Source organism: Pyrgilauda ruficollis, unplaced genomic scaffold (assembly GCF_017590135.1).
Source record: "Pyrgilauda ruficollis isolate IOZ18807 unplaced genomic scaffold, ASM1759013v1 scaffold9, whole genome shotgun sequence".
Classification (NCBI taxonomy): Eukaryota; Metazoa; Chordata; class Aves; order Passeriformes; family Passeridae; genus Pyrgilauda; species Pyrgilauda ruficollis.
This window is the reverse complement of record NW_024531043.1, coordinates 3,501,225-3,514,262: the sequence shown is the minus strand read 5'-3', so window position 1 is coordinate 3,514,262 and position 13,038 is coordinate 3,501,225. Positions and strand designations below refer to the sequence as shown.

General features: G+C 49.9%; 3 protein-coding genes across 4 annotated transcripts in view; all 3 read right to left on the bottom strand.

Moving 5' to 3' along the window:
• The window catches only part of GCN1 (GCN1 activator of EIF2AK4), a 36,734-nt gene extending 33,312 nt beyond the window's left edge, over positions 1 to 3,422 (bottom strand). Inside the window, exons 1-7 of the mRNA XM_041489119.1 lie at positions 3,411 to 3,422; positions 3,224 to 3,326; positions 2,543 to 2,606; positions 1,860 to 1,991; positions 1,178 to 1,286; positions 424 to 522; positions 210 to 344 (exon numbers count right to left, since the gene is read on the bottom strand). Of these exons, the coding sequence (XP_041345053.1) occupies positions 210 to 344; positions 424 to 522; positions 1,178 to 1,286; positions 1,860 to 1,991; positions 2,543 to 2,606; positions 3,224 to 3,326; positions 3,411 to 3,422 (654 nt within the window). The remainder of the gene's footprint in view (positions 1 to 209; positions 345 to 423; positions 523 to 1,177; positions 1,287 to 1,859; positions 1,992 to 2,542; positions 2,607 to 3,223; positions 3,327 to 3,410) is intronic.
• Positions 3,423 to 5,073: 1,651 nt separating this feature from the next.
• On the bottom strand, positions 5,074 to 8,562 carry RPLP0 (ribosomal protein lateral stalk subunit P0). The gene is made up of 8 exons (XM_041488526.1): positions 8,521 to 8,562; positions 8,228 to 8,331; positions 7,665 to 7,840; positions 7,480 to 7,567; positions 7,082 to 7,228; positions 6,452 to 6,637; positions 5,668 to 5,808; positions 5,074 to 5,307 (listed from the first exon to the last, which is right to left on the bottom strand). Exons 2-8 carry the CDS (start codon positions 8,279 to 8,281, stop codon positions 5,143 to 5,145), a joined length of 957 nt encoding a protein of 318 aa, XP_041344460.1. The 5' UTR covers positions 8,282 to 8,331; positions 8,521 to 8,562; the 3' UTR covers positions 5,074 to 5,142.
• A 309-nt stretch (positions 8,563 to 8,871) lies between these two features.
• PXN (paxillin) overlaps positions 8,872 to 13,038 on the bottom strand; it is a 45,664-nt gene continuing 41,497 nt past the window's right edge. For both annotated transcript variants that reach the window (XM_041488387.1, XM_041488390.1), the window contains one exon: positions 8,872 to 12,263. In XM_041488387.1, coding sequence (XP_041344321.1) covers positions 11,997 to 12,263 — 267 coding nt within the window. In that variant the 3' untranslated portion in view covers positions 8,872 to 11,996. The remainder of the gene's footprint in view (positions 12,264 to 13,038) is intronic.

Genomic DNA, 13,038 nt, shown 5'->3' with positions numbered 1-13,038 from the left:
GGCAACACCAAACAGCCACTTATCGGGCACCTCCTCTCTAAACACACCCCAGCTGTTTCAGTCAGAAGTGCAGGACTACTGAATTGACAGGTAGTGAAACCAGGGCAGAAGCAAAGTACCAGCCTCACTAAGACACCTATTCAGTCCTTTCTTCATGATAACAAATGATGCTTGTTATTCCCCCCAAAAAAGCTGTACAACAGATTTACCTTGTATCGTTTAATAATATCCATCTCCTTCTGGGCTGTGCAAAACTGCACCACAAGTCCCAGCATTGCAGCATAACTCTGGTTTGGTTCAAGCCCAAGAATGACAGATAGGTACTGATCCACCAGATCCTGGTTCTTAAGAGAAAAAAAGCAAGGCACGTTAACACTGCAGAACAGAACAGCTGTAGAATATGGCACATAATGTAAACATCACCTCTTTCCACAGCCTGTTCAATTTCTTCACAGCCCCATCCACCGCCTGCTTGTGTGAGCCTCCCAGGACTTCCAAAAGGAGCAAACACTGAACTTCCACCTGCCAAAGACAACAGCCAAAAAAACCGTTGTGCACCTGCTTCTTGTATCAAGAGGTCGTATCAAACAAAACATGCCAAATGTCAGTGATTGTCAATGATTAGCTGAATCTGATTAAGTCTTTAGATCATCTGAGTTCTTCCAACAAGCTGCCTTTGCTTTCATCCCACACCTCAAGCAGAGCCATGCCTAACAGTTTTGGAAACACTGAAAACAGATTACATCACTTCGTAAAATCTGTTCCAACTATATCCCAGTGTGCTATGAGCACAGTCACGTGTTTGTGTAAAGGAAGTGAAAGGAAGGCAAAAGCTGTGTGACAGAGCATCATACAGAGATGTTTCAAGGGAGGCACAAGGACTTTATGTCACACTGCAGATGCCCCTCAGAGGAACCAGTAGCCATAGCTATCTCTGTATGCAGAGCAACTGCACAGGTGCAAGACTGCCCCACTCATGCTTTATACACCTTCTGCTTTCTCCAGGGGAACAGGAGAGAGGTCACAATACACCAAATCTCCCTCTAAACCTGGATTCCAATTTGGTGTTTTCAGTTAAATTCAGAACTGTTTGCAACGTTGCAGTGACTTAAACACATTAGAAACATTAAAGTCCATATCTGTGATGGGATATTTCTGCAAACCTTAAAGAACCTACCAGTTTTTTCCATGTTTCTCCCTGTCTCTTGTCAGGTGTTGGAAAGACTGTGCGTACAAGCAGGCATGTCCAGGAGAGTGCCAGCAGAGCTGCAGATCCACTGCTCTTACTGTTGTACAAACAGGAGAGGGAGGTAAATCTACACTTCCCAGGACATAACTTACACCTACAAGACCATTACAGACCTATTTTGCCCAAATTAGAACAGCACCTGACTGACAAGCAACTTTATCACACAAAAACGCAGCTAAAGCCTTAGTTATTACAGAAAATAATCAGCCCTCAGAATTTGTTCTCCCTCTTCATGTTGTTTCAGCTCTGGTTTGACACTCAAAGCTTTCAAATGGCACCCGAGGCTGCGGAACATTTGACAGATGATGAAATTCCCTTTCCTCGTAATTTTGGAGACTGTTTCTTGAAAGAGTTTGTTCCTCATCTCCCCAGACCTGAAGTTTAACAAAGACTAAACCGTAGCTCAGCCCCAACCCACCAGCAGTTACACCAGGATATTCCCTCTGCTTTCCCAGATAAGATGGAAGAGGCAAGAGAGGAACACCTGAACAGCATTAACAGCTTTCCCTCTAAAGGCTTTTAGCACCTCTGCGAAGCAGCAGCAGAAGCCTCACTGTAAAGAGGAGGAGCTACCAGCAGCTCAGAGCTGCCTCCACACAAAGCGACTCACCTGGGCGCTCCAGCCCTGCTGCCGATCCCCGAGGACTGAAGTGAGTGCAGCAGGTTTTTTGCCGTGGCCTCGGGCTGGGACTCTGCGAGCTGCTGAAGGGCCAGCTGCAGGGCTCTGCGGGACGCCGCATCCCTGTGACAAACACGGACCACAACATCCCACACCTGCCACACACCAGGGGCTCTGCTTTCTCACTTCAGCAGTCAGCCTAAGAACTGTTTTATCCTGGCTGTTGTGCACAGTGGAGAAGTTTTTATCAGAGACCTCCATTCCCTTCCTCAAGTGACAGCAGTTATGTGGAGGCCCTCCAAGAGATTGTAGAATAAAATGGGTCCTGAACAGCTCCTCTACAACAGAACATGATTTAATCCCACCTAAAATTTTCTAAAAGGCATCTAAAAGACAGCTCAGTCTTGCTTCACAAGGACATGGGTGTTCATTCTTGAAAACTGAACCACAGGATTAAAGTTTTAATTTTAAAATTAAAGATGAAACACAAGGCAAATATTGAGAACTTTTTAATGTCAATCCTCCCCTGAGAATTTAATTACAAGATTACATTCTTCGGTGTCATACACATCTCTGTGACACTGCATGGTAATATTCCCAGATGCTCCAGACCAATTTAGCTACTAAATACTGATAGATTACATAATACAGCCTTTCCACATCAATTTACTCACCGGTATCGATGCAGAGTAAGGCAGAAGAGTTTGCAAAGGCCTTTCACTGCACCTTCTGGGAGATCTGTAACAATGTGTTTCAAAATACTTCTTCATAAATTGCTGAGCTCTTAATCTTTAACACAAACATGATTCATTTCATGACTGAAATCAGTAAACTGCTTGCATCTACAAAACTGCTTGCAAGAATCACAGTAAAAGTTTGCTCTTTCTATACATTTTACATGTATTTTTACAAATAATGGTATAACTGGAACACATGACACATGGTCACCTTCAGAAAATGAGAGAAATAAGTTTTAAAAATTTGCTTCAGCTGTTTTATTAAGACCATCTATAATCTTCCACACTCCCCATCTCTATACATGTGTGTATCCAAATATCCCATAAGTACTAAAAGAACAAGCCAGAGTCATGAAAGAAACTCAACTGATACACTAATGAAGAACTAACATACACAGTGCTACAACTACTGACTGGAAAAAGCAGATGTACCAAAAGCTGGGGTTCTGTGCAAAAAACACAAACCCCACGCTTGAAATTACCTCTGTGATTGAGCACTGGCTCAAAACGCTGCCAGCCTCCTCCCTAAACAAATACCACTCACACAGCCTTTTGAAACAAAACATGTTAACATTCTCCTCCACCCAGCTAAGCAGAAGAGTGCTCCCAAGCTTTTACCTTTCCCAGAAATGCATTTTCCCAGCTCACTGAGGATCTCTCTCCGCTCCTTCACGCTGGCTGTAGTTACTTTCACTGCAAACCGCTTCAGTGTGTCAGAAATCTAAAACCACAAAGCAGAAAAAACACCAGACTGCCTTTGACATCAAGCCACAGAACATAAACCAGGGCAAGCAGAACATGTCACTTGCTGCCACATGACCTCTTAGTGCCCAGATGCAAGCATCCACCATCTCAGCCACCAAGGAAGGGTCACTGTGCTTCACACACTGTGAAACTCCTTCCCCAGGACTGAGGGATGACTGCTCTCCAATTATCTGTGCTCTCTAAGAGACACTCACCCCTCTAAAAGTAACACAGAGTAAGAGCTACAACCCATAATCTGGAGTACAGGACCATTCAAAGCTAAAAATAGTAACTTCCAGAATTCAAAGGAGCTTCTCCCTGTATGTTATCTCCTGAAGTCCAGGTAGTCTTGAAGGGGCACTCGAACTGCAGACAGCCCAGGGAGACCTACACATCCAGGTTTTCTGCATTTATACAAACCAAAGCACAGCTCTCCAGCAAAGGCTTTTGAAATTCAGCTCTTAAACTGAGCAACTTTAGATCATCTTTCCAAAAGGCAGAGCATGTCTTCAGAAACTCACAGAAAGCTGTTATTTCCATTTTCAATCTTTTTTAAAGAGCTCATCAGAGCTGTTCAGTGAAGCTTTTTGCCTACATGCTGGAAGGCTGATCCTGGCCTTTCAAGTCCATCCACACCTCCCTGAGACTGTCACCATTTCACACCCACAGGTCCCCTTAAAAGCTGGCTGGAAGCAGTGCTGCACCTCTGAACAGCAGGGCTGGGTTGAGCTGCAAAGGATGACCAGCAACATCACTGACACAAGAACCAAACGAACCAGCTGCTGTTATGGACCTGCTCTTCTCTCAAAGCTCAAAGCTACATGAGTTCATCATATGCAAACTCAAACCAAGCTGCACTTACTCATGCTGCTTAATGACGAGCAGGGGAATGTGCAGACATTAAAAACGTGTTAAAATTATCCTAAGTCTAGGAATTAAAAATATAAATTATGTATAACACTACAGGATCTCACCAGCATCTCAGTGACTTACACAAACTGCAAAACTTTGACTACCCACTGAGTCTTCACGGAAAAGCCACTGGGACAGGCTTCACCAGTTTGCTTTCTATTTCTATTTTTTAGGATGTTTATGTACACATTACACAGCCAGCATACCAGCAATGCTTCTGCAGATAAATACAGAGGACACAGGCAGTATTTGTACAAGGACCTGATGCTGAGCAGACTGGGATTTGCTCTGGGAACATGCCAAGCCCCTCAGGATGAAGCCGGCGGTCCCACAGGCGGGGCACAGGGAGCGGGCACCCCGCGGCCGGGCGGTGCGAACCGGGAACAGCCGCACACGGCGCCGCAGCCGGGCGGGACGCAGCTCGTGCCGGGCCTCCGTCGGGACGGGCCCGGTCGGCCCCCGCTCCCTCCGCCCGGCTTCCCCAGCGGCGGCCCCTTCCCGCTGCCCGCCCGTCCCGGGAGCCCCGGCCGGGAGCGCCGCGCGGGGAATCGAACGGAACGGGACGGGACGGGCGGCGGCCGCACCGCCCAGACGTGCTGCGGGCAAGGCCTGAGCTCGGCCGGGCCGGGCAGATCTGCGCTGCGGCCACGAGAACAACTGCTCCCCTGCAGCACCCGGGGCCGGGGCACAACCGCTGCCCTGCCGTGCCCCGGCCCGAGAACAACCACTGCCCTGGAGCGCAGGGCCCCTCGGGTTACACCATTCCCAAACCCCAGCTGATATGGAGACTACACCATCGATGCAGGCACACATGAAGGTGTAAAACAGCTTTTTATTTCTCCCATCGGGCCAACTCTGACAAAGGCAGAGGGTGGCTGCTGTTAGTCAAAGAGACCAAATCCCATGTCCTCGTCAGACTCCTCGGACTCCTCCTTCGCTGCCTCCTTCGCTGGAGCAGCAGCGGCAGCAGCAGCAGGTGCAGCTGCTTCAGCCACCACAGGCACAGCTGCCACAAAAGCTGAGGGGTCTGCCAGGAAGGCCTTCACCTGTAAAAGTGGAAGGAAAAAATGTAAACTCACAGGTAACAAAACATTTTGCAGGACTGAACCTTTGCAATGATAAAGACAGCACTTGCAGCTTGCCAGAATCCAAACAGGTCCACCTATCAGTAGCCGATGTGAATAACCAAAGACATTTCACCTAAGCTTTCAGCCCCAAGAAGGACCAGGTAAACTGGCTTTCCCCTGCCATTTGTACATAACGCACGGAAGGAAGCAAGTGCCCCTTCTCCAGACACATCCCACACACAGGTGTGTCCCAGTCCTCTCAAACCAGGCAACATGCTGAGAACATGCCTGGCTGCACTTGTAACACCCCTCTCTGCAGAGCTCAGAGCCAGCCATTACCTTTTCAGCCAGTGGGAAGGTGTAGTCAGTCTCCACAGCCACGGCCAGGACACGCTTGTAGCCATTGATGATGGAGTGGGGCACAGACGCGATGGTCGGGTACCCAATTTGCAGACAGATGCTGGCAACATTACGAACACCCTGCAAAGAGACAGACTTGTGTTTCTGTGGTCTGAGAAATAACATAGAAATCACAGCAGAGGATGGCCAGATGACAACTTTTACACTGCCAACAGAAAGGAAAGCATGCAATGCACACAGGTAACAGCTCTAATGAAATCAAGGCATCAATACTTCAATGTCACTGATCCCTGCTCTCTGGTAACCAGTGACAGGACCTAAGAGAACAGCATAAAGCTGTGCCAGGGGAGTTTTAAATGGAATAACAAGAAAAGGTTCTTCCCCCAGATGGTGGTGGGAACAGGCTCCCCATGGAATGATCATGGCCCCAAGGCTGCCAGAGCTCAAGAAGCATTTGGACAATGTTCTCAGGCACAGGGTAGGATGGCTGACGTGTCCTGTGCAGGGCCACGAGTTGGACTCGATGATCCTTGTGCGGCCCTTCCAGTTCAGGATATTCCATGATTTTAACTGGTCTCAAATAATTTCTGAAGCAGATTCAGATGAAGAATGCTACAGGAATGTACTCCCTGACACACAGCTTCTCTAGGGAACCAGGGAGAGCTCCTGACTCTGCAGGACCTCATGGAAAACACCAGACAGGACACTTTGCTCTGGCAGTGCTGGCTCCCAGAGCAGCAAGGGACAGGCCTGTGGCACTCACCTCCAGAAAGCGCTTGTGCAAGGTCTCCTCGGTGATGTCCAGCACTTCAGGGTTGTAAATGCTGCCATTATCAAAGACCTGCTGGATCACCAACCCGAAGGAGAATGGGGAGATGTTCAGCATGTTGAGCAGGGTGGCTTCGCTGGCACCCACTTTGTCTCCAGTCTTGATAAGCTGCACATCACTCTGCGGAGATCAGGGAAAAGGAGTGAATACATACCAAGAAATTCCAGCACCTCAAAGCAGTGAGACACAAACACAGACAGTGGAACTAGAGGAGCAAATGAGCACAATCAACACACTCCACATGCAGAGAAAGCCCCAGACCACATAAACAAGTCCACGTTGGCCAGGAGAAAGGCAGCACCTTTCCTGCATTACCTAAGGGTAGTTCACCTGCACATTCCTCTGACAGAGCCTATCTGTGGAAATCTGATGGAGAACTGCAATCCCGCCACGTTGCACAATAAAACCAAGCCAGACACCCTCCTCCAGATCCCAAAGTGCAATAATCACACTGCTCATACAATATCTTGGCACTAATGAGAGCTTTGGCCTTCACAGCTCCCTCAGCTGCCACAATCAAGCCTCCCAGTCAAGGAACAGCTTGAACAACTGCAGCTCACTAACCAGAATTTCAATGGTTCCTCTGGAAATCTTTGTGGTGATGCCCAAGGCCTGGAAAAAGGAGGTCTTCTCGGGTCCAAGGCCCGTGTTCTGGGCTGGCACAGTCACATCACAAGGAGCGATAGCACCGGCACGGGCAGCAGCTGGCACCTGAGAGGGGGAAGACAAGACGCTGCAAGAATGCTCACCTCAGATCTCGTGGGACCACCTCCTCCCTGACATGCTCCTCCAGGAGACAGCACCCACGCACGCACAAGTGAGGCAGCTGAACTTAAGCAGTTTGGCTAAGACTGCAAGGGCCAGTTCTCAACCCTTGAGGACCCCCTGTCCACTGTGAAGACTCAGTTTTATTTTGTGTTCCATCCCAGCACAAACATGCAACGAGGGATAATCTCCCTTACCTTGTTGGCCAGCAGCATGTCCCGGATCTCAGTCAGATCCTCCTTAGTGAAGACAAAGCCCACGTTCCCACGGATGTGAGGCAGCAGCCTAAAGAAAAGATGACAGCCTTCAGTTTTACTCCTTAGACAACCTCCTCTCTCCCAGGACAGGGGACCCAGAAGTGCCCTCAGGCAGCATTACCCACTTTTCTAGAGCAGGGTTATTCTCCAGATGACCACGAATAGCTTTGCGCATCATGGTATTCTTCCCCATCAGCACAACAGCTTTTCCACGCAGGGACATACGGATCTGCTGCATCTGCTTGGATCCCACGTTGTCTGCTCCCACAATGAAACATTTTGGGTAATCATCCAGGAGTTGCTATAGCAAAACAAACATTGTAACTATACAAAGAAATTCGGACAAGTGCACAGAGCAGCATTAAAACCCCAACACATTAAAACGTTAAAAAAGTCTGTCAGAAATTTGAGAATGATGAGCTCCAAGTGAGGCTGGGTATGCCATAGACTACATCTTTCACTCAGCCATCGAGTCACATCCCTGAACAAGTCTGCAAGCGGCACGGCAAATTCTCAGGAGGCCTAACCTGGACTATCTCACATCTCTCCCTAGTGCCAGGAACTCGTTCAGACACCCCTCAGCACTCACTTATCTCTCTTAAAAGCCCCCATAGCCCGGCCCGCCCGGCTCCCGCTGCCCCGAGCCTGCCCCGGCACCGCCCCACGAGGGCTCCGAGTCGACACTCACGATGATTTTCATAAAATAGTTGGACTTCCACGTAGCCCTGTCTTCCCTGGGCATCTCGGCGGTGCTCCAAGGATCGCCCGGTGGGTTTAAAGACGAGCTGGGACCTGCCAGGAAGAAGCGCGGCTCAAGTGGGTCCCCACCCTTCCCTTCTCTCCGCCCTGGGGCCCAACGCTCCCAACCCCACAGCCCGGCCGTAGCCCAGATCCCGCTCCTCGTCCCGGTCCGCTCCCCTCGCCGCGGCCGCCCAGTCCCAGCCCCGCCCGGACCCCGGAGCCGCCGCGCTGCGCCCGCACCTCCACGAGGGCTCCGGGAAAGAAGGGCCGCAGGGCGGGCTTGTGTCCTTTTATACCGCGGCTATCGACCAATCGCAGAGCGCCGCGGCCCTGCCTGCCCCCAGCCCATTGGCTGCCTTCCACGTCAATCATCCACCGCTCTGTGGGAAGCGCGTGACGCCAGCGGAAGGCGCGAACGGCGCAGGAGAGCGCGCGGCGGGCGCGCGTCGGCCCCTGGCGGCCGGAGGAGCGCACTCCCCTCCCCCCTCCCTCCCCCCAGCCCTGAGGGGGCCCGCCCGGGCTCCGCCCCCTCACAAGCTCGGGGCGGAAAACAACCGCGACACAGCCGTGACTATAATGGTAAAAATTTTATTGGCGTAACTGCAAGAATTTTAAATGGAGAGAAAAAAAAAAAAAAAAAAAAAAAAAGCGGAGTTAGAAGTTTACAAGGGAGGAAGGAATCAAATAATTGTCGACCCAGCGGAGCGTCCCCCAGCCCAGCCCAGCCATGATGTGAAAGGCCTTGCCCAGGGGTGGCGCCTGGCCCGGGGGCACACACCCTCCCGGAGCACCCCCAGCCCTAGCACCCTACACCCCAACAGCGGCTGTGCTGCCCTAAAACCGCATCTGCACTGAACGAACAGGCATTTTGGACACCCACAGCGGCAGCAGCCACCACCAGGCATTATTTGGCAGAGTAGCATCGGTGTGGCATCCCAGCTTATCAAGACACCAGATGAAGGCAGAAGGTGAGTGTGACATCATCTCAGTTAAGCACTAAGGCCAGAGGAGCCTCCTCTCAGCACCCCACACAGCACCCTGCACCCAGGTGTGCCACAAGTGTCACTGACAAAGCCTCAGCTAGCAGTGAGGTAGGTTAAAAGACTCCCCAGACAGGGAAACTGAGGCACAGGATTACACAGTTTGCAGGTGTCACACAAAGTGGCAGTGCCAGAAACATCTCAGCCCTCTCCAGCATCTGCACACAACAGCTGTGTGTCCCCTCAGCAGCAACCAAGGAAGTTGACCATTCTAGCGGGATAAACACAGGCAGCTTAGGAACATCTATTTTAAGTCAAATAGACTTACAAGATGAAAAGGCAAATGCACAAGGACTCTTGCCTCAATAATTTCCCAGAGCTTTGCTCAGCCCAGCTGACACAGCTCCAGTGCTCCCAAAGCTCCCTCTGGCCTCACACCCACACACTGAGGTTTGTTTGTTGGGGGAAATCCATGGGACAGTTTCAGTGACCTGAGCAGGGCAGCGCAGCACCGTGATGAGGTTACATGGGACAGTGACCCATGGGCTTCAGGGCTGCTTTCTGACACAGCCACCCCTGGACCCCTATAATGCACCTGACGAGCTGCAAACACAACCAGTTGCCAACGGTGACAGAGCTGCAGATCTGTGGAGCAGGAATTCCAAACACCGCTCCCAGGGCTGGTACCACAGACCACCACTGGGAATTTCAGTGCAGTACTTCCCTCTCCACAGCACCCTCCAGCCAGAGACCTAGAAGTGCTTTACCAAACATGAACTAGGTCTCACAATAACCTCACAAATCCAGCTAAACTGCCCCCATTTTACAGATGGGGAAACTGAGGCACAGTAAGGTTTAGTGACTGGCCCAAAGCTGCACAGCTAATCAGGAACAGACTCTGTCTCCCTGTTTCTTCTCCTCAGTCACAAGACTTTTCTTCCACAGAAAGAAAGGAGCCCCTTCCCTAATTAATCCTGTTCCGGTTTCAGGCAGCTGAAGAAGAGAAACCAAGGTGAAAGATCTGAACTCCTTCCCCCCTAGCATCATATTAAGACTCACTTTTACCAGCCTGGAAGCTGGGCTTTGGGAGAACGGCAGGTGATTCAAATACAGCAGTTTACAGGTTACAATAAAAACCAAAATTATACCTTTAGGTGACCCAGAGGAGGAAAAAAAAACCCAAATCTATTCACAGTTCACCTGCCTGTGCTAGGGGGAAAAAATACAAGTCATGTTCCCTTGCCCACAGATTCCAGCCCCTCCCAACCCGCAACAAAAAGGAAATATTGAATGTTAGTTAGGCTTAATAAAGCATTGAGATTACAGATGCAGTAAGCCAGCACAACTGGCACACTGCCTAGAACAGCACAGCTTGATATAAAAGTTGCTTTCTTAAAATCACTTCAAAACCAATTTCTGTATAAGAGGATTAAAAGTAAATTAGATATGAATTCAAAATCAGTGTAGAAATCTACAGTTCTTATCAAAGACAGGATACAGTATTCACTTTGATAGTAAAACTCCAAGTGTGTCATGCACACCTAACCCCCAGGACTTGTTATACCAGTAACAGTCAATATAAAAGGTTATTGCTGTAGCATCTCTCAGTAGAACATGTTTAACAAGAGCACAGAAAAGGGAAACACCAAGGGGCTGATAGGTCTCATTAGCAAACTGGAAGAAGAAAGGATATAAATTTAGAAATTTTTTTTCCTGGCTTCTTAAACCCTTCCTTCTAGCCACTCTTGTGACAGATTCAGGCCCTGATAGATGGAGAGTTCCAGGCCAGATAAACACACACACGTCACACTCGCTCATGATAGGGCTGGATGAAAAAGGCTGCTCTAACCTCTCTGCACCTGTGTTTAAAGAAGGGGTGATGCCTCTTCCTCTCCCAGGAGCAGTAGGTGAGGGGAGCAGATTCCCTGAGCTGGCCTGGGTGCCTGTGGAGCTGCCTGGCATGGCAAGTCCCCACAGGAGAGCACAACAGTGCTGAGGGATGGTTGGGGCTTACCCCACCTCCTGCTCCAGTGTGCTGAGAAAAGGCATTGAGAAAGGGAGTAACAAACTAGGGAAAAAAAGAAAAACACCCCACACAGTAACATCTTGATTCCTCTTAATTAAAAAAACAGTAAGTGGTATTATCTCCTTACAGTGTAATGGAACTGGAGAGACCCTTGCAGGGTCTTGGCTGCCTGTGCCGATGCTCTAGTCTCAGCAAGTCACACACACCGTGTAACTCTGTGAGGAGAGCCAGGGTGGCACTGAGGTCACAGGGTGACCTTGCCGTGCTGTCACTCACCCTGCACACGTGCAGGCAAAAGCCTGAGAATAAGGTGTCAAAGCAGAGGGTTGTGTTGTCTGCAAGTGTCTCCATTTGCTCAGAGAGCTGACACAGGCTGAAATGTACTGGCAAAGCCTCCTGCCGCCAGGAGGGGGCTGGGAACATCTCCCTGTTAGAGCCCTCGAGCTAAGCTCAGCTGTCAGTCACACACACAGACACACACACACCATAATGAGGGATCTCAGCCTCTCTCTTCTGAGACACAGCAAGGGCGTTTCCAGTTTAATGGTCCATCTCATCTCTGGATCTACTGCCTCTCCATAGCAGCACTTCCCACCCCCCACCCCCCTCCTCCCCTGCCTGGTAAGGTTCCTAAATCACAGTAATGTTCAGAGAGACAGAACTGCCAAGGGGGTGGCAGAAAGATGCTTGAGCGCCCATCTATAGCGCCTCTAACAGAAGAGCTTGAGGAAGCAGTTCTGGCAGTAGGGCTTGTCATTCTGCTCTTTGAAGGTTCCTTTGTTGAGCTGCTTGAGGCAGAAGGCACAGACAAAGTGTTCTGGGTGGAATTTCTTGCCCATAGCAGTGATGCAGCGTCCTGTGATGGGCTTCTGGCAGCCGGAGCAGAGCGAGCCGCGGCGCTCGTGGTAATGCACCTCGCAGTAGGGCTGCCCGTCATGCTCGAAGAAGCTGCCGTTGACAAACGGGGTGAAACATTCCTGCAACAGGACAAAGCAAAGGGGACAGGTCGTATGAGAAGCTGGGGTGGTGGGGAGGGACAGCTCTACAAGCGTCTTTTGCTCTATGGCACAGCTCAGCTGTGCTGTGGGCAGGTGATCTGCTGCCTTTCAGCACTGTCCAGTTATCCAGAGCCAAACTCTGTCCATCATGAAGAGCTTCAAAAAAAAAAAAAGACTGAGAAGTGGACAGATACAGACACAAGCAAGGGAATTAATTAGCTCCTTTGCCCAGCTGGCTTCACTTCTACAAAGAAAATACTATGGAGGAGCTAACCAGAAGTATCCAGCCGGGAAAAAGGAGAGCATTCCTGCCCTGAGATGGGGAACACTGCAGCACCTTTCCCTGGCTTTTTTTTTTTCCTCACTCCAGCTTCCCCACAAGGGCAAGCAGAAGAAAGGACCAACACAGACTTTCATGCAGCAGAATCCTGATGAGCATGGGACTGGTTCCAGCTGAGAAAATCAGGCACAATTCATCTTTATGAGTGACCTCTCCAGAATGGCTGGCATTAGGCAAATACACTCTGCAAAGGATTGTCCAGCCTGAAATCTTTCCACCAGTTACACATGGGTCACTGCTGGGAGAAACTGTTTGTTCTATAGTGCTAATGATGTTGAGTAGATAAGGGGAAGAGGACACACCAGCTATGTGCTAATAAGTGTCCAGAACTGCTCCCTCCCCTCAGCATCAGGCAGTTGAGGACATTTCACTGCGGAACTTGCAAAAGAAGCACCCACTATCCCCACCAGACTG

What these genes read in the sequence shown, in the direction of transcription:
- RPLP0 (XM_041488526.1), bottom strand. Translation starts at nt 8,281, where the DNA reads ATGCCCAGGGAAGACAGGGCTACGTGGAAGTCCAACTATTTTATGAAA. An exon ending in ACATGCTGCTGGCCAACAAG is followed by an intron (nt 7,229 to 7,479) that starts GTAAGGGAGATT and finishes TCCCCCTCTCAG; the next exon opens with GTGCCAGCTGCTGCCCGTGC. An exon ending in TGCACAAGCGCTTTCTGGAG is followed by an intron (nt 5,809 to 6,451) that starts GTGAGTGCCACA and finishes GTCTCTTTGCAG; the next exon opens with GGTGTTCGTAATGTTGCCAG.